Here is a 26,442-nt window from a genome sequence, read left to right as displayed (position 1 = left end):
ACAGAAAGGTCCATCGGGTCGTCCCAAGGTCCCGCGATGCTCTCGCAGTGGTGTTGACATTTTGGCCATTCCTTGGTCGCAGTTCCTGCTCCCCTATTGATTCCCACACCTTCCCTTGCTTTCCAAACTGTCGTAAAAGATCAAGGCGGGATGGGTGCCGGTCATTCTGATCATCCCGGATTGGCCCAGGAGGTCTTGGTTTGCAGGCATCGTCACTCTTCTCGCGGACACCCCTGGTGCCTTCCAAACAGACCCGATCTGCTGTCTCAGGGTCCGATCTGCCACCCGAAATATCGGTCGCTCAGTTTAACGGCGTGGCTGTGGACTCCACAGTTTTAAGAGCGTCCGGCCTTTCGGCCCGGATGAGTCACACTATAATCCAGGCTAGGAAGCCTTCGTCTTCTTCCAGGATCTACTATCGTACCTGGAAGGCTTACTTTCGTTGATGCGAGTCCAACCGCTTTTCACTTATGTCCTTTTTCCCTGCCTTCCATTTGGTTTTCCTTTGGGCAGGACTGGATTCGGGCTTCGCTCTCAGTTCCCTAAAGGGCCAGGTTCCTGCACTCTTCTTCCCTTTAAGAAGACTTTATCTTCTCAGCCACAGGTTAAGACCTTCCTTCAAGGAGTAGTCCACGCTGTCCCTCCGTACAGGGCCTCTGTGGATTCATGGGATTTAAAGGTTGTGTTGGTTGTTCTTAGGGGTTCCCCCTTTTGAGCTTCTCAGGGAGTTTTCCCTGTCAGTTCTATCTCGGAAGGTGGCTTTTCTCAGGTCCATCTCTTCGATCCGCCGCGTTTTTGAGTTGACGGCCATTTCCTGCCGACCTCCTTTCTTGATTTTCCACCAGGATAAGGTGGTCCCAGGCCTCCGCCTTCCTTCCTTCCTTTCTCGAGGTGGTTTTCATCTTTCCACCTCAACGAGGACATCGTTCTACCTTCCTTTTGTCCAGCTCCGACTCATCCTCTGGAGCGATCGTTGAACAGGCTGGACCTCGTCAGGGCAGTGAGGATCTCCCTGGCTAGCACGGCCGCTTTCCGAAAGATGGATTCTCTTTTCGCCATCCCTGATGGCGTGCGTAGAGTCCTGCCGGCTTCCAAGGCGACGATTGCTCGCTCGATCAGAACGGCAATTTTGGAAGCTTACCAGGTCAAGCACCCAGGCAGTCGGCGCTTCCAGTGCGGTACGTCACAGGGCTTTCGCCGACTGCTTTGCAAAGCGGCAACCTGGTCTTCCATCCACACGTTTCGCCGAACTACGGCGGACTCCAGCCTGGGCAGAAGGATCCTGCAGGCGGCAGTGGTGAGTCCTCTCACCTGATGGAAGTCTGTTTTTCCCACCCCAGGGACTGCTTTGGGACGTCCCATGGTTCCTGTGTCCCCCAATGAAAGGCGATAGAGAAAACAGGATTTTTGGTTGCTTACCGTAAAATCTGTTTCTCGGAGCCTTCATTGGGGGACACAGCACCCTCCCAAGTTGAACAGCTCTGTTTACTGTATACGTTTGAGTTCTTTGAACACTCTTTGGGTGTTTGAATCTGTTAATCTGTGAAGCGCCGTGGATTTTGTTGGCGCTATATAAAGTTTATTATTATTATATTATTATTCTTTCTCTTTTACACGTTGCTTCTCCTACTGCTTTCTCACTAACTGAAGATCTTTCTTCCTGTCGGTGGGGTGTACACTGCACAGGAGGAGCCAACTTTTTTTATATTTGCATAGTGTCAGCCTCCTAGTGGCAGCAGCATACACCCATGGTTCCTGTGTCCCCCAATGAAGGCTCTGAGAAACAGATTTTACGGTAAGCAACCAAAAATCCTGTTTTTTCGGTTGCTGCAACATTGCATTAAAATGCAATAACGGGCGATCAAAAGAACATATCTGCACCAAAATGGTATCATTAAAAATGTCGGCTCGGTGCGCAAATTATAAGTCCTCATCCGACCGAGATCACGAAAAACTGAGAACCTATGGGTATCGGAAAATTGCAGGGGGTTTTTTAAGCAAAGTTTGGAAATTTTTTTGCATCACCTAGATAAAAAAAGAACCTAGACATGTTGGGTGTCTATGAACTCGTAATGACTCGGACAATCATAATTGCAGGTCAGTTTTAGCATTTAGTGAACCTTGCAAAAAGCCAAACAAAAAACAACTGTGGGATTGCACTTTTTTTTTTGTTTGTTTTTATTGTTGTTTTTTTCAATTTCACCTCACTTGGAATTTTCCCGCAGGTGACCGCTGACATCCTGCCGTATTGGCCCCGGACAGTTTTGTTACTGATCGGGACGGATTAATCCTTTAAATAGCCTTGTCGATTGCGACAGCAGTATCTGAGTGGTTAAAAGGGAGTTAAAATGCCCCCTTTGGCAAGATCACCCCAGCCTGGTGATGGTAATCACGGGTGCTGATTAGTACTGAGCGAGTGTACTCATTGCTCGGGTTTTCCCCAGCACGCTCGGGTGACCTCCGAGTATTTGTAACTGCTCGGAGATTTAGTTTTCATTGCGGCAGCTGAATGATTTACAGCTACTAGCCTGCTTGATTACATGTGGGGATTCCCTAGCAACCAGGCAACCCCCACATGTACTCAGCCTGGCTAGTAGCTGTAAATCATTCAGCTGCCGCGATTAACTAAATTTCTGAGCAGTTTCAAATACTTGGAGGTCACCCGAGCGTGCTCAGGAAAACCCGAGCAACGAGTACACTCGCTCATCGCTAGTGCTGATCTTTGCCATCAGATGACACCAGGGTGTGAGCTCCAGCTGTATGCCAGGTCTCACAGGTACAGTCAATGAGTTACTGCCCGGCCACATACACTGCAGTTCATGACACCAGTGATCAAGATGAAAAAATATTCATGTTCCACAGAGAGACTAAATATGGGGGGGTTAAAATAAAACGCACAAAAAAGCACACACCAATCATGAAAAGCTGTTTTTGCTACTAAAAATGCAGCCTTTGTGATAAAAACAAAAATATACAAAAAGAAGTATACATGACTATCGCCGTGTCTGGAACAACTCTTTCTATGAAACTGTAGCGTTATTCCATTGGTGAACACTGGGGAAAAAAATAAATAAATAAACATGCCAACAATTGGTGTAAATGAAAATGGTAAACTGTCCCTCAAAAAAACAAGGCCTAAGGCTACTTTCACACTAGCGTCGGAATCTCCCCGTCGCAATGTGTCGGGCAGAGATTCCGACGCTAGCGTTTAACGTACTGCACAATGGAGGCAGCGGATGCATTTCTCTGGCGCATCCGCTGCCCCATTGTAAGGTGCTGGCAGGTGGGGGCGGAGTTCCGGCCGCGCATGCGCGGTCGGAAAAAGTGGTCCGTCAGGAGCAAAAAACGTTACATGTAGCGTTTTTTGCTCCCGACGGTCCGCAAAAGCACGACGCATCCGTCGAGCGACGGATGCGACGTGTGGCAATCCGTCGCAAATGCGTCGTCAATACAAGTCTATGGGGAAAAAACGCATCCTGCAAGCACTACAAAACGCAATACAAAAAGTGCAAATGCACATATTAATTTCTGACTGTATATCAAAATGAGACATTTAGCAAACAATTGATCAATTCTTTGAGCCACCCTGCCACTTCACGGCATTCTATTGGGGCAGTCCTGCTCTACGATTTTTATATTCGCTGTGCCTTTATGGCCTCCTTAATATGTTAGGAGAGAGACCACGTTAGTCCCACTCTACATTTTTTTTTTTTTTTTTTTGTTTTATTCACTGTGCCATTACGGCCTCCTAAATGTGTTAAAAGCGGGACCATATTGAATGCAAACCGTACCTGTAGCTTTTCCAAATCACTCCCATGGCGCCAGAAAGGGTATGTGACAATAACTGACTACCAGGTCCAAGCAAGGACATTTCAGATCTGACCTCCACAATGCCTGACCAGCACCATGGATAAAGAGAGAGACAGGCCCAGGCACAGGTGCACTAATTAAAACAGAGGCCAGGGCTGCTGTATGTGTGTACAGCAGCCTAGATCAATCACAATGAAAACAGTACGGCTTAAATGACCCAAGCGCGCACGGCAACAGTGGTGGTCAGCCACAAACCAATATAAAATAAAAGGGGAGAAGCCAGCGCTGCTTGTGGTCAGAACGCTGTCGTGAAGTGGCGGGGTGGCTCAAAGAATTGATCAATTGTTTGCTAAATGTCTCATTTTGATATACAGTCAGAAATTAATATGTGCATTTGCACTTTTTGTATTGCGTTCTGACCACAAGCAGCGCTGGCTTCTCCTTTTTTTGTTTTATTGTTTTAGAGCACAAGATTGGATGACCACATATCTGTGCACGCCTTAAAAGATGGATACAACCGGAACAGATGCCAAACTGACCCAAAAGTGTCTCCATCTGCCTCATTATAGTGAGAGGTTCTGTTGGGGGGGGGGGGGGGGGGGTTGTCTAAAATCTAGTGAACTCTGCAGTCCCAAACAGTTGTTCCTGAGGACTTGGGGTATCACCACATTCGGGAGAATTTGCGCAATAAACTGGCGTCCAGTTTTTACCTAATTAACGCTTTTGTAACTGGCAAATTTGCAGCAAATAAAAAAAATGCGATGATGCGGACCCCAGACTAGGAGAAAAGGATGTGCAACGCTGCAGGTGTTTGGTGGTGCGGGGGCTCCGCCGACATTTTCGTAAAAGCCCGGAGCCCCTTGTACTTCCATGGTTTACTTTGTGGTGGACTCCGGGAAAATTGCTGTTGGGGGCGTCGCATGCGCAGATGGAAATTCTTTGCCTTGTACCTTGTTCAATCTATATTTACTCCAAAATGTTTTACTTGACATCATTATGCAGTTAAAAAAACAAATGGCAAATTTATTTATTTTTTTCCTCCCCTTCAGAGAGCGCTAACCCTTCCCCTCCCCCCCCCCCCCCCTTTTTTTTTTTTTCTTTACTTTTTCTTTATAGACCCACCTATTCTTGATTACCAGCTTTGCTGAGGTTGCAGCCCACGGCTGTTACTTTTGCATGACTAGTTATCAAAAATACAGGGGACCCCTACTTATTTTATTTTATTTTTTTTCCTTGAAAAACACCCCTGAGCGCTGATATTAATAGCCTGGGAACCTTTTATGAATATTGTCTCTTTCCCAGAAGATGAACACAAGCTCCCAGCCGCCGACTTTCCCTCAGCTGTTTATGAAAATTATGGGGGACCCCACTTATTTATTTTATTTCTTTACTAGTACAGTAAAATACATACCCAAGGTAACCTTAGTTTACAGCCTTCAAGTGTTCCAGCAGCTGGAAACTTCAGTAACCTTTAAACTTTGAGTAACATTTTAAGTGAACCTGTCAGCAGGATTGTGCAGAGTAACCTACAGACAGTGTCAGGTCGGTGCCGTTATGCTGAATAAAATGATACCTGGGGTGATGAAATCCGTCTTATGGTTGTTGTTTAATCTTTATTTTCAGTTTTGTGTTAATGAGATTCTCGTGCTCCGGGGCGGGGTTCATGTATGTGGTGCTCTAATTAGCTATTCATAATGCAGACTGCTGACAGCTCACTGATCCCTCACTGACCTGCCCCCTAGTTTGCATAATGAATATACTAATGTGTGTATTTGAAAAAAGGCATGTCGCTTCATCAAAAAGTGCGCAGGCACTGCCAATCATTTGTCAGTTAGTGCCTATTATATTGCTGTGCTGAAAAGAAAAAAAAAATACCATCAAAATGGTGCCGTCGGCTGCGCCGCACATTAGCATCTATCGCGTACCGATAGATGCTACTGCACAAGCGCCTCCGCCCTCCCCTTGTTGCTGCAGCAAAAAAAATTGACACTACAGCAAAATGGTGATGACACAGGGATGCCGTCAGTGTGTACGTGTGCAGGGTGTTTTGCAGCCCATGCTGCTACCGGAAACACTGACGTCTGAAAGAGCCCTCAGTGAACTCTGTCATTTACCGAAGTTTGTCTCACTTTTGCCAGTTTTTGGGAGACCGTGTTCGGGAATCTGATCGAATCGGAATGAGCTACGTTCGTGGAGAATTTGATTCGCAAACGTTTTCCAAACAAGCTGGCTCATCCCTATTTGTGACACGTTTCCAGTCAAAGCTTGTTAAATGCCGTTGTCAGTGACTGACAGTAGCATTTAACTTGTTAACAGTCAAAGGTAGATCTCTGATCCACCCACATCTGTTAGAGGCACTTGATGGCTGACTAAACTGGCCATCAAGTGCGGGAAAAGATCAAGGCTCAGCGCCGGAGCCTTCATCAAAGGCAGGGACACGACTCATGACGTGTATGTACGTCATCGATCATGTAGGAGTTAAATACATGTTCATACCTGGTTCTGCACTAGTGATGCGTTATGTAACAAATGGAAGTGGAGGCACAGATGGTGAAGTGCACATTCTTTAATTTCTATTTTTGTGGAACCACGGGACTACAGTCTGGGGGGCTCCGAAGGGGGCGTGACTATGAACTCCAAACACCCGTAGTAAGACCCCCTCAAACGGGGTCAGAATGGAATGTCTGAAGGACACAGGTGCTACCTCCAGTTAGACCCCCGCACACGTGGGAGCTGGCCCTGCCAAACGGATGCACAGACAGGGATAATAGATAGACTTGACTAGCGGGATGCAGCTGGATGGGACGGAGCTGGCACAGGCATCGTCACAGGTAACAGAGTGACGGACGGCTGAGCAGGATGGAAATTGCACAGGCAGCACTGGTGTCGTCCCGAGTATGGAGTATCAAGCTAGTCTAGAAGACAAACGGTATTTAGCTGGGAACTGGCAGTACACAGGAAAAGCACAGCATTTCACAGGAACGTCAGAACACTAAACCGGAAACTAACAGGAAACACTTGTTGCTCCAGCGCCCTCCCTATGGCAGAGGGGCCAGAAAAAGCACACACTACAACACCATTGGTTAACAGCATATTTTGAAAAATGTGTGCTGTCCCTTTTAAGAGACCGGAAGCGCGAGCAGGGGCAGAGCGGCAGGCAGCGGACTAAGCAGTGACCCCCGCGGCAGTACGGGCACCACAGTAGGAGGACGGGGACACGTTAATCCTTGAAATGCCGATGTTTTACATTTATTATGAAATGTGAAATTGTTCAGTTTTCTAATACAAAATCTATTTAATATGCAATTTTGCTCATGTACATTTTTTTTTTTTTTTTACTTAAGTTAACCAGGGTCCACAGTAAAATAGTATATACCATGGAACCAGGACTGTGGAGTCTGCGTCCTGGAGTTGGTGTAAAATGGGCCGACTCCTAAAATATATAATACGTTGGGTTCAGTCGTATAATGCAGAATGTGCTGTTTTCATAATAATTTGGGAAAGTTATGAAATGTCCCATAATTGTCTGTTCCTGATCTCAGGATCTGGGCTCTTAGTGGAGATGAATCTGTGCTGCACTTTATGTACATGCTCAGAAGTGACCTGACCAGTGCTGGGGAGTCGGGGTCAGGGAAACTGAGGATCAGAGGTTTGGCTTAGCGACTCCACAACCTGGCATGGAACTGTCGGGTCGCACAAATTTTGTACTTAAATGTACACACACACACACACACACTGTATCCAATGTGAGTAAATGGCATATTTCATACTTCAATCTGATGAATCGAGATAAAAACTTTCTAAATATGCACAATACTCTACATTAGGCTTGAGCGAAACGGATTGGACAAATTCAAAAGTCGCTGACCTTTGGCAAAGTCGGGTTTCATGAAACCCGACCCGATCCTAGTGTGGGATCGACCATGCGGTCGGCGATCTTCGCGCCAAAGTCGCGTTTCGTATGGCGCGTTTGGCGCCATTTTTTCAGCCAATGAAGGAGCGTGGGCAGAGTGATGACATGGGTCTTAGGGGCGTGGACGCCTATCGCCATCTTGTCGCTTGTGCGCTGTAGCGATTTGCAATGTGTAACACCAGCTTTTCTGTTGAGAGAGAGATTGATTGATTTCCCATTGACTTTGCATTGGGTTTCGTATTTCGGTCGATCCCCCGACTTTTCGCCGTAATCGGCCGATTTCACTCGACTCGACTTTTGACCCTAAAAAAGTAAGTCGCTCAACCCTACTCTACATATCACATAGAGTAATGACGGTGGGACTAGTCTTACTGCGGATCCACCAGCAAATCTGCTGCAGAAATCAGTGGTAACTTTGGATTTCTGCTGCAAATTCTTTGAATATCTATTAACCTTTTTTACCTAATGCAAATGCTATTAAGGATACAACTTTGCTAAAAGTGTCATCATCCCCCTTATTTTTTTTTTTTCTCTTTCCTTCATATGAGTACTTTTTGACACCTTGTTCAAACAATATGTATGACACAATATGCTCAAGCAAAACCTGGACAATTTAGTTGTGCAATTTTTTTTATTTTACACAGCAACATGTGTTGGGTGGATTTCTAAACCATATAAAAGATCTAAAATATGAAAATACCCTGAAAAGCTCTCTGAAGGACATGAATGTTGATGAGGATGGGGAATCGGAAGACTTTCAGATGAGGAAATATTCTTACTTGGACGAAGATGGGTCTTTATCACCAATTTCTGAGCCGGGGTAAGCATCATTCATCTCGTCATTTCACACTGAAGAAGGATCAGTTCTTATAGCTGTAGCTTCATTACTTGTTTAACCTAGAAATATAGACTCCGCTTTATTAGGAGTGATGTTTTGTACCCCACTCTTAATGAAGAGGCGTGTAGTAATAAGATGCGCCAAATCCAATAAGAGGCGCATTGTCTTTCAGAAGCATGCAGTGAATCCACTTCTTGTGAAAGGGCTTTTCTGGTTTTGGAATACTTGTCCTGGCTGCAGTTTGTTCTTACTACTGGAAAATACACATTAGGATCATCTGCAATTGAAATGGATAATTTGTGTTTAGTATATAAAATAATAATAATATTTATTATTATTATTAATAATACCTGGACATGCTTTAGGCTATGTGCACACTTTCAGGATTTTTAGCGTTATTTTTAATAACCTTTTGTTGTTTTTTTTTTCTTACATTTCTATTTTGATGCGTATTATCAATAGCATTTGCATAATTAGGGTTCTGTGCTTTTCTTATCTTTTATATTGGACTGAATGGTTAGTGCAATGTGATGTATGTATAGACTGAAAGAACTATATTCTCTTTGCACTATACAATATGTCCCAGGTCTCTGTGTACACTGGCTAGGTGTCTTTCTTGCTCAACATCACTGTTTTTATCTGTGAATTTAATTTATTTTTGAGTATTTAATAAAGATCATGGCATTGTTCTGGCCAGCAGGATTTTACTTCAATTATTGATAAATAAGTAGATATTTTGTTTTGTAGATTGTAGATATGTTATAAATGTCTGATAGACTCATATTTCTGAGATCTTAAGAATGGGGCCCTTATCCTGTACCATAGGGAATAGAGCTGGGGTTGCAAGTACGATTTGTATCATTTAATTTCTTTTGGCCTTCTGAAGACTGTCATGGTCCAGATAAATATATTTCTTTCCTCTGGGCTCTGAATCTAGAAATGGTTATTGAACATCCTTGTGCATATGCTATGCATGTCCTAGTTGGGAATACACCTTTAATGCATGAATAATCTGACTTCAAAGCTTATTTTGTTAGTTGCCTTTTAAACGCCTTACAAAAAATATCATAAAACAGTGATGCTGTAGTCATTTAGAACATTAGGGTACCCACCTAATCAATGGTGCCTAGGCTTTTGGAAAAGTGTATACTTTTCAGATGACTGAGCATCAAAGGCATCAAATTAACGATAATTCTATTTTAACATATTTGCATTAATTTTAGGGAAAACCTTGAGGGGGATGAAGCAGAGGAAGAAGTAAAAGTTGTGGTGAGTTTTCTTTTTGAGTTTTAAGGAAAAAGGTGTGGGTCGTAGGATCCTTTTGTAGGCTTCTTTTTAGACGACTCTGTGACCGACTCACCCACATTAAAGACCATCAAAATTTCCATTAAAGTAAGAAAGCGCATATATCTGAAACCTTATGGCAGATAAAAAAAAAAAACACACAAAAAACGGAATACTCTGGAATAAAATAAGAACTAAAACTGGGCACTTTTGATGTGTTTCCAGATCCTCTTTAAGGTCAGAACAAGCTTGCTGATTTCAGCATTCTGTTATGCATGTCAGTCCTGTAAAAAAAAAAAAAAAAAAAAAATTTTTGTCAGTGCCAAGATTGTATTCATAAACCGAGTGCAACTCTGCCCCCCTGCCGCTGATTGCTTATGAAGAATCTATCAGTCTGCATCTGGAGGACAGGGTTAACCCACAGCTCAGAAAACACAGAGAACTCCACTGATTGAAAGGACCTCTTCCAGTGTAAATCTATGCAAAGCTATAGATGCACATAAACGTACAGTGCTGCAACCTACCGAAATTGGCCCTTAGTGGGCAGTCTGCTTACATTTGAAATTGCTGTGTACTTGCGATACAGATTTTATCCACTGGTGAGTGGGTTGAAGCTGGAGTATATAACGCAGGTGTCTTAATTTTAAATCTGCAGAAAATACCAGCAAGTATCAGCAAATTCAATCAAAAGTCATTTTAATAAGAATCTGTCAGGTGATATTTAGTTATGAAACTGTTTTCCCGAGCTAGTGATCGAGTAGTCCTTTCTGAACATGTAACTTTTAGTATTGCTCTCACTTAGGTTTCCTCCTTGTAATCTTCTGAACCTAGTGCACTGCAGGTCTACTAACTAGTTTGCTGATTGACAGCCGCTTGCCACCTACTCCTGCATATTCTACTGAGAAGTGAATATGTAGGCCTATCCACACCCATCCTATTTTTCTCCATCCCTCTTTGTCGTTTGTCACTGCTTTCATTGTGGGCAAATCTCACGCATGCTCTTGTTTTGTTTCCTCTTGGAAAAGCCCACAGTATGTTCTGCATAACAACTGCAGAGAAGACCATTACTGGTGCATCGGTGGAATTTGTCAATTTGCGATACATTGACGACTACTGTATGTTTATCATGTACAGTCAGGCAACAGTGACATTACAGTAACAGCTAAGTTTGGACAATTCTGTTTATGCAATGGTACTCGGCGTATATTCCAAAACTTGGAAGGAACAAATGGGGAAACGATGAGTAAAAAAACTCCTCTGAGGAACCTAAAGTTTCACGCATACTGATTTGCTTCAAAGTACCTCCCTCTTACTTTGACAGATTTACACCCCCTTTAGCAATCTGTCAAACAGCTTCATCAGCTAGGCACCCATAATGGCTAGCAATGGACAGATTTGCCTCCTCAGGAGTTTTATAAAATCACCATCTTTTATTATGTTTATGATCGTCAGGTGTGTTTTGCAGAGGCAGTGTTGTACACAGTTCAATACAGTTTGGAGCCAAAGTCCACAATCTTTACTAAGCCAGAATACATGCAAGAACCAATCAGCTAACTAAACAGAAATTACAGTCAGTTGTCAATTTAAATTGAATCTGTCACCACATGTGATCTCTCTATACTAAACTATTAGCATGGGCATACAGGTTGCAGAATGCTGACAACAGTCCTACCTGTGTGTCTTATATCAGATATGTTGTTAATCAGAAATCATCTTTTATCACTTTTTATATAAAGGTACCTTCACACATAACGATATTGTTAACGATATCGTTGCTTTTTGTGACGTAGCAACGATATCGTTAATAAAATCGTTGTGTGACAGCGACCAACGATCAGGCCCCTGCTGGGAGATCGTTGGTCGCTGAAGAAAGTCCAGAACTTTATTTCGTCGCTGGATCTCCCGTGGACATCGCTGGATCGGCGTGTGTGACACCGATCCAGCGATGTCTTCACTGGTAACCAGGGTAAACATCGGGTAACTAAGCGCAGGGCCGCGCTTAGTTACCCGATGTTTACCCTGGTTACCTTCCTAAAAGTAAAAAAAACAAACACTACATACTTACCTAACGCTGTCTGTCCTCCAGCGCTGTGCTCTGCACTCCTCCTGTACTGGCTGTGAGCGTCGGTCAGCCGGAAAGCAGAGCGGTGACGTCACCGCTCTGCTTTCCGGCCGCTGTGCTCACACAGACAGTACAGGAGGAGTGCAGAGCACAGCGCTGGAGGACAGACAGCGTTAGGTAAGTATGTAGTGTTTGTTTTTTTACTTTTAGGAAGGTAACCAGGGTAGACATCGGGTAACTAAGCGCGGCCCTGCGCTTAGTTACACGATGTTTACCCTGGTTACCGGCATCGTTGGTCGCTGGAGAGCAGCTGTGTGACAGCTCTCCAGCGACCAAACAGCGACGCTGCAGCGATCCGGATCGTTGTCGGTATCGCTGCAGCGTCGCTTAATGTGAAGGGGCCGTAAGTGACCTCTTCCAAGCTCCGGGGCGGATGGTGCCTGGAGATAACTCTGCCTCCAGAGCTAATTAAACATGAAGGGGAGTTACCAGTGTGATGTGTAATGGCCGCTCTCTGCTCTCCTGGTTCCTGACACATCCGCATGTTCCTCTCCACTTCAGTTCCATCTCACAGGCTTACAATATTGTTGCAATACAGCAAAACTCAGAGAGAAGGAAAAATGTGTTTGTCTTCTTGCAAATTTAATTTCTCCTGTTCTGTGTTGGTTACTTGTCTCACACTGGAAATGCCTTCTTCATGTTGTATAATAAGCTCTGGAGGCAGAGTTAAAGGGACACTGTCACCTGAATTTGGAGGGAACAATCTTCAGCCATGGAGGCGGGGTTTTTGGGTGTTTGATTCACCCTTTCCTTACCCGCTGGCTGCATGCTGGCTGCAATATTGGATTGAAGTTCATTCTATGTCCTCCATAGTACACGCCCGTTAACCCCTTCAAGACCCAGCCTATTTTGACCTTAAAGACCTTGCCGTTTTTTGCAATTCTGACCAGTGTCCCTTTATGAGGTAATAACTCAGGAACGCTTCAACGGATCCTAGCGGTTCTGAGATTGTTTTTTCATGACATATTGGGCTTCATGTTAGTGGTAAATTTAGGTCAATAAATTCTGCATTTATTTGTGATAAACACGGAAATTTGGCGAAAATTTTGAAAATTTCGCAATTTTCACATTTTGAATTTTTATTCTGTTAAACCAGAGAGATATGTGACACAAAATAGTTAATAAATAACATTTCCCACATGTTTACTTTACATCAGCACAATTTTGGAAACAAAATTTTTTTTTGTTAGGAAGTTATAAGGGTTAAAATTTGACCAGCGATTTGTCATTTTTACAACGAAATTTACAAAACCATTTTTTTTAGGGACCACCTCACATTTGAAGTCAGTTTGAGGGGTCTATATGGCTGAAAATACCCAAAAGTGACACCATTCTAAAAACTGCACCCCTCAAGGTACTCAAAACCACATTCAAGAAGTTTATTAACCCTTCAGGTGCTTCACAGCAGCAGAAGCAACATGGAAGGAAAAAATGAACATTTAACTTTTTAGTCACAAAAATTATCTTTTAGCAACAATTTTTTTATTTTCCCAATGGTAAAAGGAGAAACTGAACCACGAAAGGTGTTGTCCAATTTGTCCGGAGTACGCTGATACCTCATATGTGGGGGTAAACCACTGTTTGGGCGCACGGCAGGGCTTGGAAGGGAAGGAGCGCCATTTGACTTTTTGAATCAAAAATTGGCTCCACTCTTTAGCGGACACCATGTCACGTTTGGAGAGCCCCCGTGTGCCTAAAAATTGGAGCTCCCCCACAAATGACCCCATTTTGGAAACTAGACGCCCCAAGGAACTTATCTAGATGCATAGTGAGCACTTTGAACCCCCAGGTGCTTCACAAATTGATCCGTAAAAATGAAAAAGTACTTTTTTTTCACAAAAAAATTCTTTTAGCCTCAATTTTTTCATTTTCACATGGGCAGTAGGATAAAATGGATCATAAAATTTGTTGGGCAATTTCTCCCGAGTACGCCGATACCTCATATGTGGGGGTAAACCACTGTTTGGGCACACGGCAGGGCTCGGAAGGGAAGGCGCGCCATTTGACTTTTTGAATGGAAAATTAGCTCCAATTGTTAGCGGACACCATGTCGCGTTTGGAGAGCCCCCTGTGTGCCTAAACATTGGAGCTCCCCCACAAGTGACCCCATTTTGGAAACTAGACCCCCCCAAGGAACTTATCTAGATGCATATTGAGCACTTTAAACCCCCAGGTGCTTCACAGAAGTTTATAACGCAGAGCCATGAAAATAAAAAATAATTTTTCTTTCCTCAAAAATGATTTTTTAGCCTGGAATTTCCTATTTTGCCAAGGATAATGGGAGAAATTGGACCCCAAATATTGTTGTCCAGTTTGTCCTGAGTACGCTGATACCCCATATGTGGGGGTAAACCACTGTTTGGGCGCACGGCAGGGCTCGGAAGGGATGGCACGCCATTTGGCTTTTTAAATGGAAAATTAGCTCCAATCATTAGCGGACACCATGTCACGTTTGGAGAGCCCCTGTGTGCTTAAACATTGGAGATCCCCCAGAAATGACACCATTTTGGAAACTAGACCCCCAAAGGAACTAATCTAGATGTGTGGTGAGGACTTTGAACCCCCAAGTGCTTCACAGAAGTTTATAACGCAGAGCCATGAAAATAAAATAAAAAATTTTCTCAAAAATGATCTTTTAGCCTGCAATTTTTTATTTTCCCAAGGGTAACAGGAGAAATTTGACCCCAAAAGTTGTTGTCCAGTTTCTCCTGAGTACGGTGATACCCCATATGTGGGGGTAAACTACTGTTTGGGCACATGCCGGGGCTTGGAATTGAAGTAGTGACGTTTTGAAATGCAGACTTTGATGGAATGCTCTGCGGGCGTCACGTTGCGTTTGCAGAGCCCCTGATGTGCCTAAACAGTAGAAACCCCCCACAAGTGACCCCATTTTGGAAACTAGACCCTGAAAGGAACTTATCTAGATATGTGGTGAGCACTTTGAACCCCCAAGTGCTTCACAGACGTTTACAACGCAGAGCCGTGAAAATAAAAAATCATTTTTCTTTCCTCAAAAATTATGTTTTAGCAAGCATTTTTTTAGATTCACAAGGGTAACAGGAGAAATTGGACCCCAGAAATTGTTGCGCAGTTTGTCCTGAGTATGCTGGTACCCCATATGTGGGGGTAAACCACTGTTTGGGCACACGTCAGGGCTCGGAAGTGAGGGAGCACCATTTGACTTTTTGAATACGAGATTGGCTGGAATCAATGGTGGCGCCATGTTGCGTTTGGAGACCCCTGATGTGCCTAAACAGTGGTAACCCCTCAATTCTAACTCCAACACTAACCCCAACACACCCCTAACCCTAATCCCAACTGTAGCCATAATCCTAATCACAACCCTAACCCCAACACACCCCTAACCACAACACTAACCCCAACACACCCCTAACCCTAACCACAACCCTAATTCCAACCCTAACCCTAAGGCTATGTGCCCACGTTGCGGATTCGTGTGAGATATTTCCGCACCATTTTTGAAAAATCTGCGGGTAAAAGGCACTGTGTTTTACCTGCGGATTTTCCGCGGATTTCCAGTGTTTTTTGTGCGGATTTCACCTGCGGATTCCTATTGAGGAACAGGTGTAAAACGCTGCGGAATCCGCACAAAGAATTGACATGCTGCGGAAAATACAACGCAGCGTTCCCGCGCGGTATTTTCCGCACCATGGGCACAGCGGATTTGGTTTTTCATATGTTTACATGGTACTGTAAACCTGATGGAACACTGCTGCGGATCCGCAGCCAAATCCGCACCGTGTGCACATAGTCTAATTCTAAAGGTATGTGCACACGCTGCGGATCCGCAGCAGTTTCCCATGAGTGTACAGTTCAATGTAAACCTATGGGAAACAAAAATCGCTGTACACATGCTGCGGAAAAACTGCACGGAAACGCAGCGGTTTACATTCCGCAGCATGTCACTTCTTTGTGCGGATTCCGCAGCGGTTTTACAACTGCTCCAATAGAAAATCGCAATTGTAAAACCGCAGTGAAATGCGCAGAAAAAAACGCTGTAAATCCGCCATAAATCCGCAGCGGTTTAGCACTGCGGATTTATCAAATCCGCAGCGGAAAAATCCGCAGAGGACCAGAATACGTGTGCACATTCCTAACCCTAGCCCTAACCCTACCCCTAACCCTACCCCTAACCCTACCCCTAGCCCTAACCCTAACCCTACCCCTAACCCTACCCCTAACCCTAACCCTATTCTAACATTAGTGGAAAAAAAAAAATTTCTTTATTTTTTTATTGTCCCTACCTATGGGGGTGACAAAGGGGGGGGGTCATTTATTATTTTTTTTATTTTGATCACTGAGATAGATTATATCTCAGTGATCAAAATGCACTTTGGAACGAATCTGCCGGCCGGCAGATTCGGCGGGCGCACTGCGCATGCGCCCGCCATTTTGGAAGATGGCGGCGCCCGGGAGAAGACGGACGGGACCACGGCTGGATCGGTAAGTATGATAGGGTGGGGGGGGACCACGGGGGGGGGGGATCGGAGCACGGGGGGGGGAATCGGAGCGCGGGAGGGGTGGAACGGAGCGCGGGGGGCGTGGAACGGAGCACGGGGGGGGGGGTGGATCGGAGTGCAGGGGGGGTGATTGGAGCACGGGGGGGTGATTGGAGCACGGGGGGAGCGGACACGAGCACGGGGGGGAGCGGAGCACTGGACGGAGGGGAGCCGGAGCAGTGTACCGGCCAGATCGGGGGGGTGGGGGGGCGATCGGAGGGGTGGGGTGGGGGCACACTAGTATTTCCAGCCATGGCCGATGATATTTCAGCATCGGCCATGGCTGGATTGTAATATTTCACCCGTTATAATGGGTGAAATATTACAAATCGCTCTGATTGGCAGTTTCACTTTCAACAGCCAATCAGAGCGATCGTAGCCACGAGGGGGTGAAGCCACCCCCCCTGGGCTAAACTACCACTCCCCCTGTCCCTGCAGATCGGGTGAAATGGGAGTTAACCCTTTCACCCGATCTGCAGGGACGCGATCTTTCCATGACGCCGCATAAGCGTCATGGGTCGGAATGGCACCGACTTTCATGACGCCTACGTGGCGTCAAAGGTCGGGAAGGGGTTAAGAAACAAAGGTCAGTCAATCCAGAAAATTGGTAGTGCTAGAAGGTATCCCCAAGTGCAGCCATTAAAATCATCATTTGCTACTATCATACTGACTTCTGTCAAACCAGGAAAATAATAATTACCTCTGCTATACTAGATAAGAACATCAGTTATCAGCTTTAGAAAACCGCCCTCCTAAATGATGCACAGCCATTAAATAGGTTATCCACTACTTTTACATTGATGGCCTATCCTTAGAATCAGTCAGCAATGTCTGATCACTCGGGTCCTACACCCAGCACTGCCGCCGATCAGCTGTTTTCTCCTTCGCCTCATTGGGGGCCACAGACCGTGGGTGTATGCTGCTGCCACAAGGAAGCTGACACTAAGTGATACAAAGAAAGTGATCCCCTCCCCTGCAGTATACACCCTCCTGCTGGCTCTCGGCTAACCAGTTCTTGCTTAGTGTCTGTAGGAGGCACATGGGTCTGTTTCAGACCCCAACGTTTTTATTTTATTGTTTAATTTTCTGTAAATTTTTATTTTTTAATTAACGGAGTGAAGGGGGCGACGGTTCCTTTCAAGGTTCCGATCTCACCCGAATCATCAACAGGCGAGAACGCGGAGAGTTCCTCCCCGTACCCTTTCCTGCGACGTGGGAAGCCATGCCTGAGCTCGCTTCAGGGGCGACGGTTCCTTTCATGGTCCCGATCTCCCCACACCAGCAACGGGCGACCACATGGAGTGTCGCCTCCATGTACCCTCTCCTGGAGCCAGGCCTAATGCCGGACAACTGGCCCTGTCCACCCGGACTGAACTCCATGGATGTACTGAGGCCCCTCTCTATGGCGTCCAAGCAGCCCCCACTGTCCCACCACTGTGAAAGCAGATGGCACAAGGAGGCGGACGGGTCCTCTCCACCTCCCTAACAAATGGATGATGGATTGAGGCTTATCCCTGCACCGTCCACGCTGCACAGAACAGCGCTGAAACCCACATCCGCGGCGACTCCATGCCGGGACGCGCATCAATGGTGAGTGGATCCATCTTCTGTGGGATATTCACATGCTGACAGGCAGCCTCAGCCACTTCCCTGTGGCCCACCTCTCTGAGGTAACGCTCTGGATGGCTGCAAAAATTTAGCCCCTGGCTTCTGCCGATTTGTAGGCCGCATCTTGGAAGTCTTGCCTGGAACGACCCACTGGTGACGTCCGCCGGCTACAGAAATTTAGGCCCCGGCTTGGGCCTATTCAACATCGTGTCTGTGGCTCCGCCCCCCAAATTGGCGCTTCTCGCTCTCTGCGAGATTTTATCAACTCTGCAACTCCCGGTGGCCATCTTGGTCCACCCGGCCAGCTCACACTGGGGTGACAGTTTTTTTTGTTTTTTTTTGCATTAAAGGGGCACATTGACTCTACATCAGTACCCGGGTAAGGAAGTACCTGGTCTTAAAGGCACACGATTAGTAGTCCCTGGTCTTAAAGGCACATGACCAGTATTTCCTGGTCTTAAAGGCATATGGCCAGTATTCCCAGTCTTAAAGGCGTATGACATGTATTCCTTGATCTTTTAAAGCGCATGTCCAGTATTCTCTGGTCTTAAAGGCGCGTGACCAGTATTCCCTGGTCTTAACCCCTTTCTGCCATTAGACGTACTATTCCGTCCATGTAGGGTGGGCCCTACTTCCCAAGGACGGAATAGTACGTCATAGGCGATCGGCCGCGCTCACGGGGGGATCGCGGCCGGGTGTCACGGACCGCCCCCGGCACATTAACCCCCGGCACACCGCGATCAAACATGATCGCGATGTGCCGGCGGTGCAGGGAAGCATCGCGCAGGGAGGGGGCTCCCTGCGGGCTTCCCTGAGACCCCCGCAGCAACGCGATGTGATCGCGTTGCTCTGGGGGTCTCCTACCTTCCTCCCTGCAGCAAGTCCCGGATCCAAGATGGCCACGGATCTGGGTCCTGCAGGGAGGGAGGTGCCATACCAAGTGCCTGCTCAGAGCAGGCACTTGGTAACGCTGCAGCGCTCTGAGACAGATCGGTGATCTGTCAGAGTGCTGTGCAAACTGGCAGATCACCGATCTGTATTGTCCCCCCCTGGGACAAAGTAAAAAAGTTAAAAAAAATTTTTTACAAGTGTGTAAAAAAAAAAAAAATAAATAAATAAAAAAAATCCTAAATAATGAAAAAAAAAATATATTATTCCCATAAATACATTTCTTTATCTAAATAAAAAAAAAAAACAATAAAAAAGTACACATATTTAGTATCGCCGGGTCTGTAACGACCCGACCTATAAGGGTATGTTCACACGTTCCTGATTTCCATCCTTTTTTTTCAGGACTGTTTTTTAAAAAACTGCAGCTCTTGGCAGAAAACGCAGGTCCTTTTTTTGGTCCTTTTTTGATGCGTATTTTTATCCTTTTTTTTATCCTTTTTTTTTTATGCAGTTTTCTATGCAGAGTCTGTGTGTTTTCTAAGAAGTTTTTTAGGGTTAAAATGGCTGAAAATACCCTAACCCTACCCCTAACCCTACCCCTAACCCTATTCTAACCTTAGTGGAAAAAAAAAAAAAATTCTTAATTTTTTTTTATTGTCCCTACCTATGGGGGTGACAAAGGGGGGGGGGGTGTCATTTACTATTTTTTTTTTTTTATTTTGATCACTGAGAGAGATTATATCTCAGTGATCAAAATGCACTTTGGAACGAATCTGCCGACCGGCAGATTCGGCGGGCGCACTGCGCATGCGCCCGCCATTTTGCAAGATGGCGGCGCCCAGGGAGAAGACGGCCGGACGGACACCGGGACGCCGGGTAAGTATAAGGGGGGGAGATTAGGGCACGGGGGGGCATCGGAGCACAGGGCGGTGGGATTGGAGCACGGGGGGGCGGGATTGGAGCACGGGGGGGCAGCCACACTCCGCCCACGCACTTCCTGCTGCAGCGGTTCTGCACCACAAACCGCAGTAAAACCCGCAGATATTTTTTTTCATCTGCGGGTTTTACTGCGGGTTTGACCTCACAATGGAGGTCAATGGGTGCAGAACCGCTGCGGCTCCGAAAAAAGAAGTGACATGGTACTTCTTTTTTCCCGCAGCTATTCAGCGCGGCTTTTTTTTTTTTATTTTCCGCATTGTGGGCACAGCAGTTCCTGTTTTCCATAGGGTACAATGTAATGTACCCTGCATGGAAAACAGCTGCGGACCCGCAGCGGGAAAATCGCGGCAATTCCGCATGAAAAAAAGGATTGTGTGAACATGGCCTGAAACTGTCCTAGTTAACCCCTTCAGTGAACACCGGAAGAAAAAAAAATGAAAACGAGACAAAAAACGCTTTATCATACCGCCGAACAAAAAGTGGAATAACACGCGATCAAAAAGACGGATATAAATAACCATGGTACCGCTGAAAGCGTCATCTTGTCCCGCAAAAAACGAGCCGCCATACAGCAACATCAGCAAAAAAATAAAAGTTATAGTCCTCAGAATAAAGGGATGCAAAAATAATTATTTTTTCTATAAAATAGTTTTTATCGTATAAAAGCGCCAAAACATAAAAAAATGATATAAATGAGGTGTCGCTGTAATCGTACTGACCCGAAGAATAAAACTGCTTTATCAATTTTAGCAAACGCGGAACGGTATAAACGCCTCCCCCAAAAGAAATTCATGAATAGCTGGTTTTTGGTAATTCTGCCTCACAAAAATCGGAATAAAAAGCGATCAAAAAATGTCACGTGCCCGAAAATGTTACCAATAAAAACGTCAACTCGTCCTGCAAAAAACAAGACCTCACATGATTCTGTGGACTCAAATATGGAAAAATTATAGCTCTCAAAATGTGGTAACGCAAAAAATATTTTTTGCAATAAAAAGCGTCTTTCAGTGTGTGACGGCTGCCAATCATAAAAATCCGCTAAAAAACCCGCTATAAAAGTAAATCAAACCCCCCTTCATCACCCCCTTAGTTAGGGAAAAATAAAAAAATTAAAAAAATGTATTTATTTCCATTTTCCCGTTAGGGTTAGGGCTATGGTTGAGGCTACAGTTAGGGTTGAGGCTACAGTTAGGGTTGAGGCTACAGTTTTAGGGTTGAGGCTACAGTTTTAGGGTTGGGGCTACAGTTAGGGTTGGGGCTACAGTTAGGGTTGAGGCTACAGTTAGGGTTGGGGCTACAGTTAGGGTTGAGGCTACAGTTAGGGTTGAGGCTACAGTTAGGGTTGAGGCTACAGTTAGGGTTGAGGCTACAGTTAGGGTTGAGGCTACAGTTAGGGTTGAGGCTACAGTTAGGGTTGAGGCTACAGTTAGGGTTGAGGCTACAGTTAGGGTTGAGGCTACAGTTAGGGTTGAGGCTACAGTTAGGGTTGAGGCTACAGTTAGGGTTGAGGCTACAGTTAGGGTTGAGGCTACAGTTAGGGTTGAGGCTACAGTTAGGGTTGAGGCTACAGTTAGGGTTGAGGCTACAGTTAGGGTTGAGGCTACAGTTAGGGTTGAGGCTACAGTTAGGGTTGAGACTACAGTTAGGGTTGGGGCTAAAGTTAGGGTTAGGGTTTGGATTACATTTGCGGTTGGGAATAGGGTTGGGATTAGGGTTAGGGGTGTGTCTGGGTTAGAGGTGTGTTTAGGGTTACCGTTGGAATTAGGGTTAGGGGTGTGTTTGGATTAGGGTTTCAGTTATAATTGGGGGGTTTCCACTGTTTAGACACATCAGGGGCTCTCCAAACGCGACATGACGTCCGATCTCAATTCCAGCCTGCTCCTTCCCTTCCGAGCTCTCCCGTGTGTCCAAACAGGAGTTTACCCCAACATATGGGGTATCAACGTACTCAGGACAAATTGGACAACAACTTTTGGGGTCCAATTTCTCCTGTTACCCTTGGGAAAATACAAAACTGGGGGCTAAAAATAATTTTTGTGGGGAAAAAAAAGATTTTTTATTTTCACGGCTCTGCGTTATAAACTGTAGTGAAACACTTGGGGGTTCAAAGTTCTCACAACACATCTAGATAAGTTCCTTGAGGGGTCTAGTTTCCAATATGGGGTCACTTGTGGGGGGTTTCTACTGTTTAGGTACATTAGGGGCTCTGCAAACGCAATGTGACGCCTGCAGACCATTCCATCTAAGTCTATATTCCAAATGGCGCTCCTTCCCTTCCGAGCCCTCCCGTGCGCCCAAACGGTGGTTCCCCCCCACATATGGGGTATCAGCGCACTCAGGACAAATTGCACAACAACTTTTGGGGTCCAATTTCTCCTGTTACCCTCGGGAAAATACAAAACTGGGGACTAAAAAATAATTTTTGTGGGAAAAAATGTTTGTTTTATTTTTACGGCTCTGCATTATAAACTTCTGTCAAGCACTTGGTGGGTCAAAGTGCTCACCACACCTCTAGATAAGTTTCTTAGGGGGTCTACTTTCCAAAATGGTGTCACTTGTGGGGGGTTTCAATGTTTAGGCACATCAGTGGCTCTCTAAATGCAACATGGCGTCCCATCTCAATTCCTGTCAATTTTGCATTGAAAGGTCAAACGGTGCTCCTTCTCTTCCGAGCTCTCCCATGCGCCCAAACAGTGGTTTACCCCCACATATGGGGTATCAGAGTACTCGGGACAAATTGTGCAACAACTTTTTGGTTCCAATTTCTTCTCTTACCATTGGGAAAATAAAAAATTGGGGGCGAAAAGATAATTTTTGTGAAAAAAAAAAAATGATTTTTTATTTTTACGGTTCTGCATTATAAACTTCTGTGAAGCACTTGGTGGGTCAAAGTGCTCACCACACCTCTAGATAAGTTCCTTAGGGGGTCTACTTTCCAAAATGGTGTCACTTGTGGGGGGTTTCAATGTTTAGGCACATCAGTGGCTCTCCAAACGCAACATGGCGTCCCATCTCAATTCCAGTCAATTTTGCATTAAAAAGTCAAATGGCGCTCCTTCGCTTCCAAGCTGTCATGCCCCCAAACAGTGGTTTACCTCCACTTATGGGGTATCGGCGTACTCAGGACAAATTGTACAACAAGGTTTGGGGTCCATTTTCTCCTGTAACCCTTGGTAAAATAAAACAAATTGGAGCTTAAGTAAATTTTTTGTGAAAAAAAGTTAAATGTTCATTTTTATTTAAACATTCCAAAAATTCCTGTGAAACACCTGAAGGGTTAATAAACTTCTTGAATGTGGTTTTGAGAACCTTGAGGGGAGCAGTTTTTAGATTGGTGTCACACTTGGGTATTTTCTATCATATAGACCCCTCAAAATGACTTCAAATGAGATGTGGTCCCTAAAATAAAATGGTGTTGTAAAAATGAGAAATTGCTGGTCAACTTTTAACCCTTATAACTCCCTAACAAAAAAAATTTTGGTTCCAAAATTGTGCTGATGTAAAGTAGACATGTGGGAAATGTTACTTATTAAGTATTTTGTGTGACATATCTCTGTGATTTAATTGCATAAAAATTCAAAGTTGGAAAATTGCGAAATTTTCAAAATTTTCACCATATTTCCGTTTTTTTCACAAATAAACGCAGGTAATATCAAAGAAATTTTACCACTATCATGAAGTACAATATGTCACGAGAAAACAATGTCAGAATCACCGGGATCCGTTGAAGCGTTCCGGAGTTATAACCTCATAAAGGGACAGTGGTCAGAATTGTAAAAATTGGCCCGGTCCATAACATGCAAACCACCCTTGGGGGTAAAGGGGTTAAAGGCGCATGACCAGTATTCTGTTCTTAAAGGCGCATGACCAGTAATGCCTGGTCTTAAAGGCGCATGACCAGTATTCCCTAGTCTTAAAGGCGCATGACCAGTATTCCTAGGTCTTAAAGGCGCTTGATCAATTCGAGGAGCCCTCCGCCGCCGACCCCAGCTTTATCCTCTAGTTCCCCTCAGTGGACTTCTTCACTGACCACAATCCATGGTTCTCTGACCAAGAGATTGAATCCCTCTGTGTACCCTCTGTGTTTGGAGTGCTCGCAGGACCAATATACATGGTCCCTATCCTACATGGGAGCCGTCGGCTAGCAGGGGCCGCAAGTATTCTAGAAACGTGCAGGCGTCTAGAAACATACAGGCATCTAGAAAACTGAAGTTTTTCGTTTCCTGCTCCCTCACCAATGATTTGATGACAACAAGGCTCTGAATATGGATTGGATATTGCCTGAACTTGCCAGAGCTTCAGAGACTAAACTCCATCGAGAGCATTTGCCATTCAATTCAGATAAGCGATTCACTGGACAGAAGCCTCTACGTGGGATGCCATGCCTGGCCTGTTTTTTTTTTTTTTAAGGGCGACGGGTCCTTTAAAGGGCACCGATCTCCCCACACCATCAACAGACGAGCACACGCCTCCATGTTTCCTCTTCAGCATCCAGGCCTAACGCCAGACAACCTGTCCTGTCCACCCGGAGACCTGAACTCTGTGGACATACAGAGGTACCCTTTTTGGCGTACGAGCACCCCCCTCTGCATCACCACTATTTAGCGGATGATGCAAGAAGGCGGACAATTCCTCTCCACTTCCCTGTTAAGAGGTTGATGGATCGAGGGTTCCTAATTTTTATCTCTGCACCGTGAAAAGAGAGCGGCGATGGCAAGAGACTATGACCTGCTGGATGCAGCCGCACATTCTGCCATGGGGCAGATTAACCGGGTAGAATCTCCTGTGGTATACCTACCAGTATCCCTACCCGATGGGTCATCAATTAAAAATACCACGGACTGTCAGATAGCAAATCTGGTTCGTTCCGTCTTCGGGTTCGGCGCTCTATCCTCCCTAGCGGCTGCATGGATTGCTAGAGCAATGGTCTCCTGGCTGGAGACCTTAACTACCTTGATTCACACCAGTAACAACTGGCCAATCAAATCCTTTGAGCTGGAGACTGACAAAGGATTGTATAAGGATTGTCCAGCACAGTCTAGATCTAAGGGATCTTGGTTCCAAACAGGGGAACGAAAAGTAAGATCGACCCTGGACCTCAAGCTTCTAACAACCTTTGGCATGGTCCTCCTTCTTTGGATGGAGTCCCTCCGCTCAGCCATTACTTCAACAGAAAAAGGTGCAGTTTCCGGCATCCATCGATATTCGGGGTGCTTACCCTCTGCAAAAATTCCTTTGCCTTTCCATTCGGCAACAGCATTTTCAAGTTACAACCTTGTCCTTCGGCCTTGCTTCCGCACCCAGAGTGTTCGCACGGGTCATGGCAGATGTCATGTTTCTCTTGCACTCTAGAGGCGTGCTCATCCTGCCCTGTGTGGTCGACTGTCTAGCCGCCCTTCCAGGACTACGCTGAGTCGTCTATATCACTTGTGATACCTTCTCACCTGGGCTGGCAGCTACACTTAGACAAGTTATCCTCATTTCCAGCCCAGCAGATATCCTGTTTGAGGATGATCCTGCACACTTCTAGAAGGATGGTAATTCTTCCTCGAGACAAGGTCATGGCCCTTCAACAGGGAGCTCGCGCAAGGAGAGTTCTGAGGACTTGATTACTCACCCCCTCATTTCATTCGATTTACTAGGAGAGTTATGAGGAAAAATGGTGATGACAAAGGAAGCGGTTTCCTTCGCTCCGCTTGTTTTCAGCAAGTCAAACAGACTTTCAGACAATAGTCTCTGAGCTCCTTCTTCATCCAGGGCCTTTCTCCCGGTTCAATGGTTATTAGTAACTACCAATGCCAGTCTTTTTCTCCCTATCATTGTTCTGGAGATCCGAACGGTAGTCCTACAGCAGGTCCACTGCCTTCTGGCGGGTCACCCTATCCGAATTCAATTGGATAATGCCACGGCGGTGCCATACGTCAGTCATCTAGCAGGTACCCACGGTCAGGCGCCATGACCGAGGTACCTCACTTTCTCTGATGGGCCAAAGTCTATTATTCGGTGATCTCGGTAGTATATATCCCAGGAGTAGAACTCTGAACGGCAAACAAATTCAGCCATCAGGGTTCCGCCTCAAGTCAGTGAGAACTTCACCCCAAAGTCTTCCATCAGATCTGCCCTTACTGGAGCTCTCCAGTTGTAGGTGGGATGACATCCAGACTAAAGGCCAATGTACTCGAGTTCGTGGTTCAGCCGTGAGATCCAAGAGCCATCGCACTCCATGCTCTGGTTCTGCCATGGTACCAGTTTCCATAACTCCCCTTCCACTACTTCCGAAAGCCTTTCGGAAGCAGAAAGGGGCCCCAGTGATCCTCAGAGATCCGCACTGACCACGTCCGTTTTTTGTTTGCGGAGCTAGTATCTTCTCGCCTTATCGCAGCAAAACTGCAAGTAGGGACTTTCTCACAGGGAGTTTTCACACGTAGTTCTTCCCTATCGCATACCGTTAGCTCATTGGGACCTTATTATTCCTAGGAGCCTTACAGTAGGCTCCTTTTCATCCGGGCAGACTTTA

General features: G+C 45.5%; 1 protein-coding gene across 5 annotated transcripts in view; it reads left to right on the top strand.

Moving 5' to 3' along the window:
- TAF1D (TATA-box binding protein associated factor, RNA polymerase I subunit D) overlaps positions 1 to 26,442 on the top strand; it is a 60,859-nt gene that overhangs the window by 22,775 nt on the left and 11,642 nt on the right. For all 5 annotated transcript variants that reach the window (XM_069757435.1, XM_069757438.1, XM_069757436.1 and 2 more), the window contains exons 4-5: positions 8,368 to 8,543; positions 9,785 to 9,830. In XM_069757435.1, the coding sequence (XP_069613536.1) occupies positions 8,368 to 8,543; positions 9,785 to 9,830 (222 nt within the window). The remainder of the gene's footprint in view (positions 1 to 8,367; positions 8,544 to 9,784; positions 9,831 to 26,442) is intronic.

This window comes from Ranitomeya imitator, chromosome 3 (genome assembly GCF_032444005.1).
Source record: "Ranitomeya imitator isolate aRanImi1 chromosome 3, aRanImi1.pri, whole genome shotgun sequence".
Classification (NCBI taxonomy): domain Eukaryota; kingdom Metazoa; phylum Chordata; class Amphibia; order Anura; family Dendrobatidae; genus Ranitomeya; species Ranitomeya imitator.
This window is presented reverse-complemented; position numbering and strand designations above follow the sequence as displayed.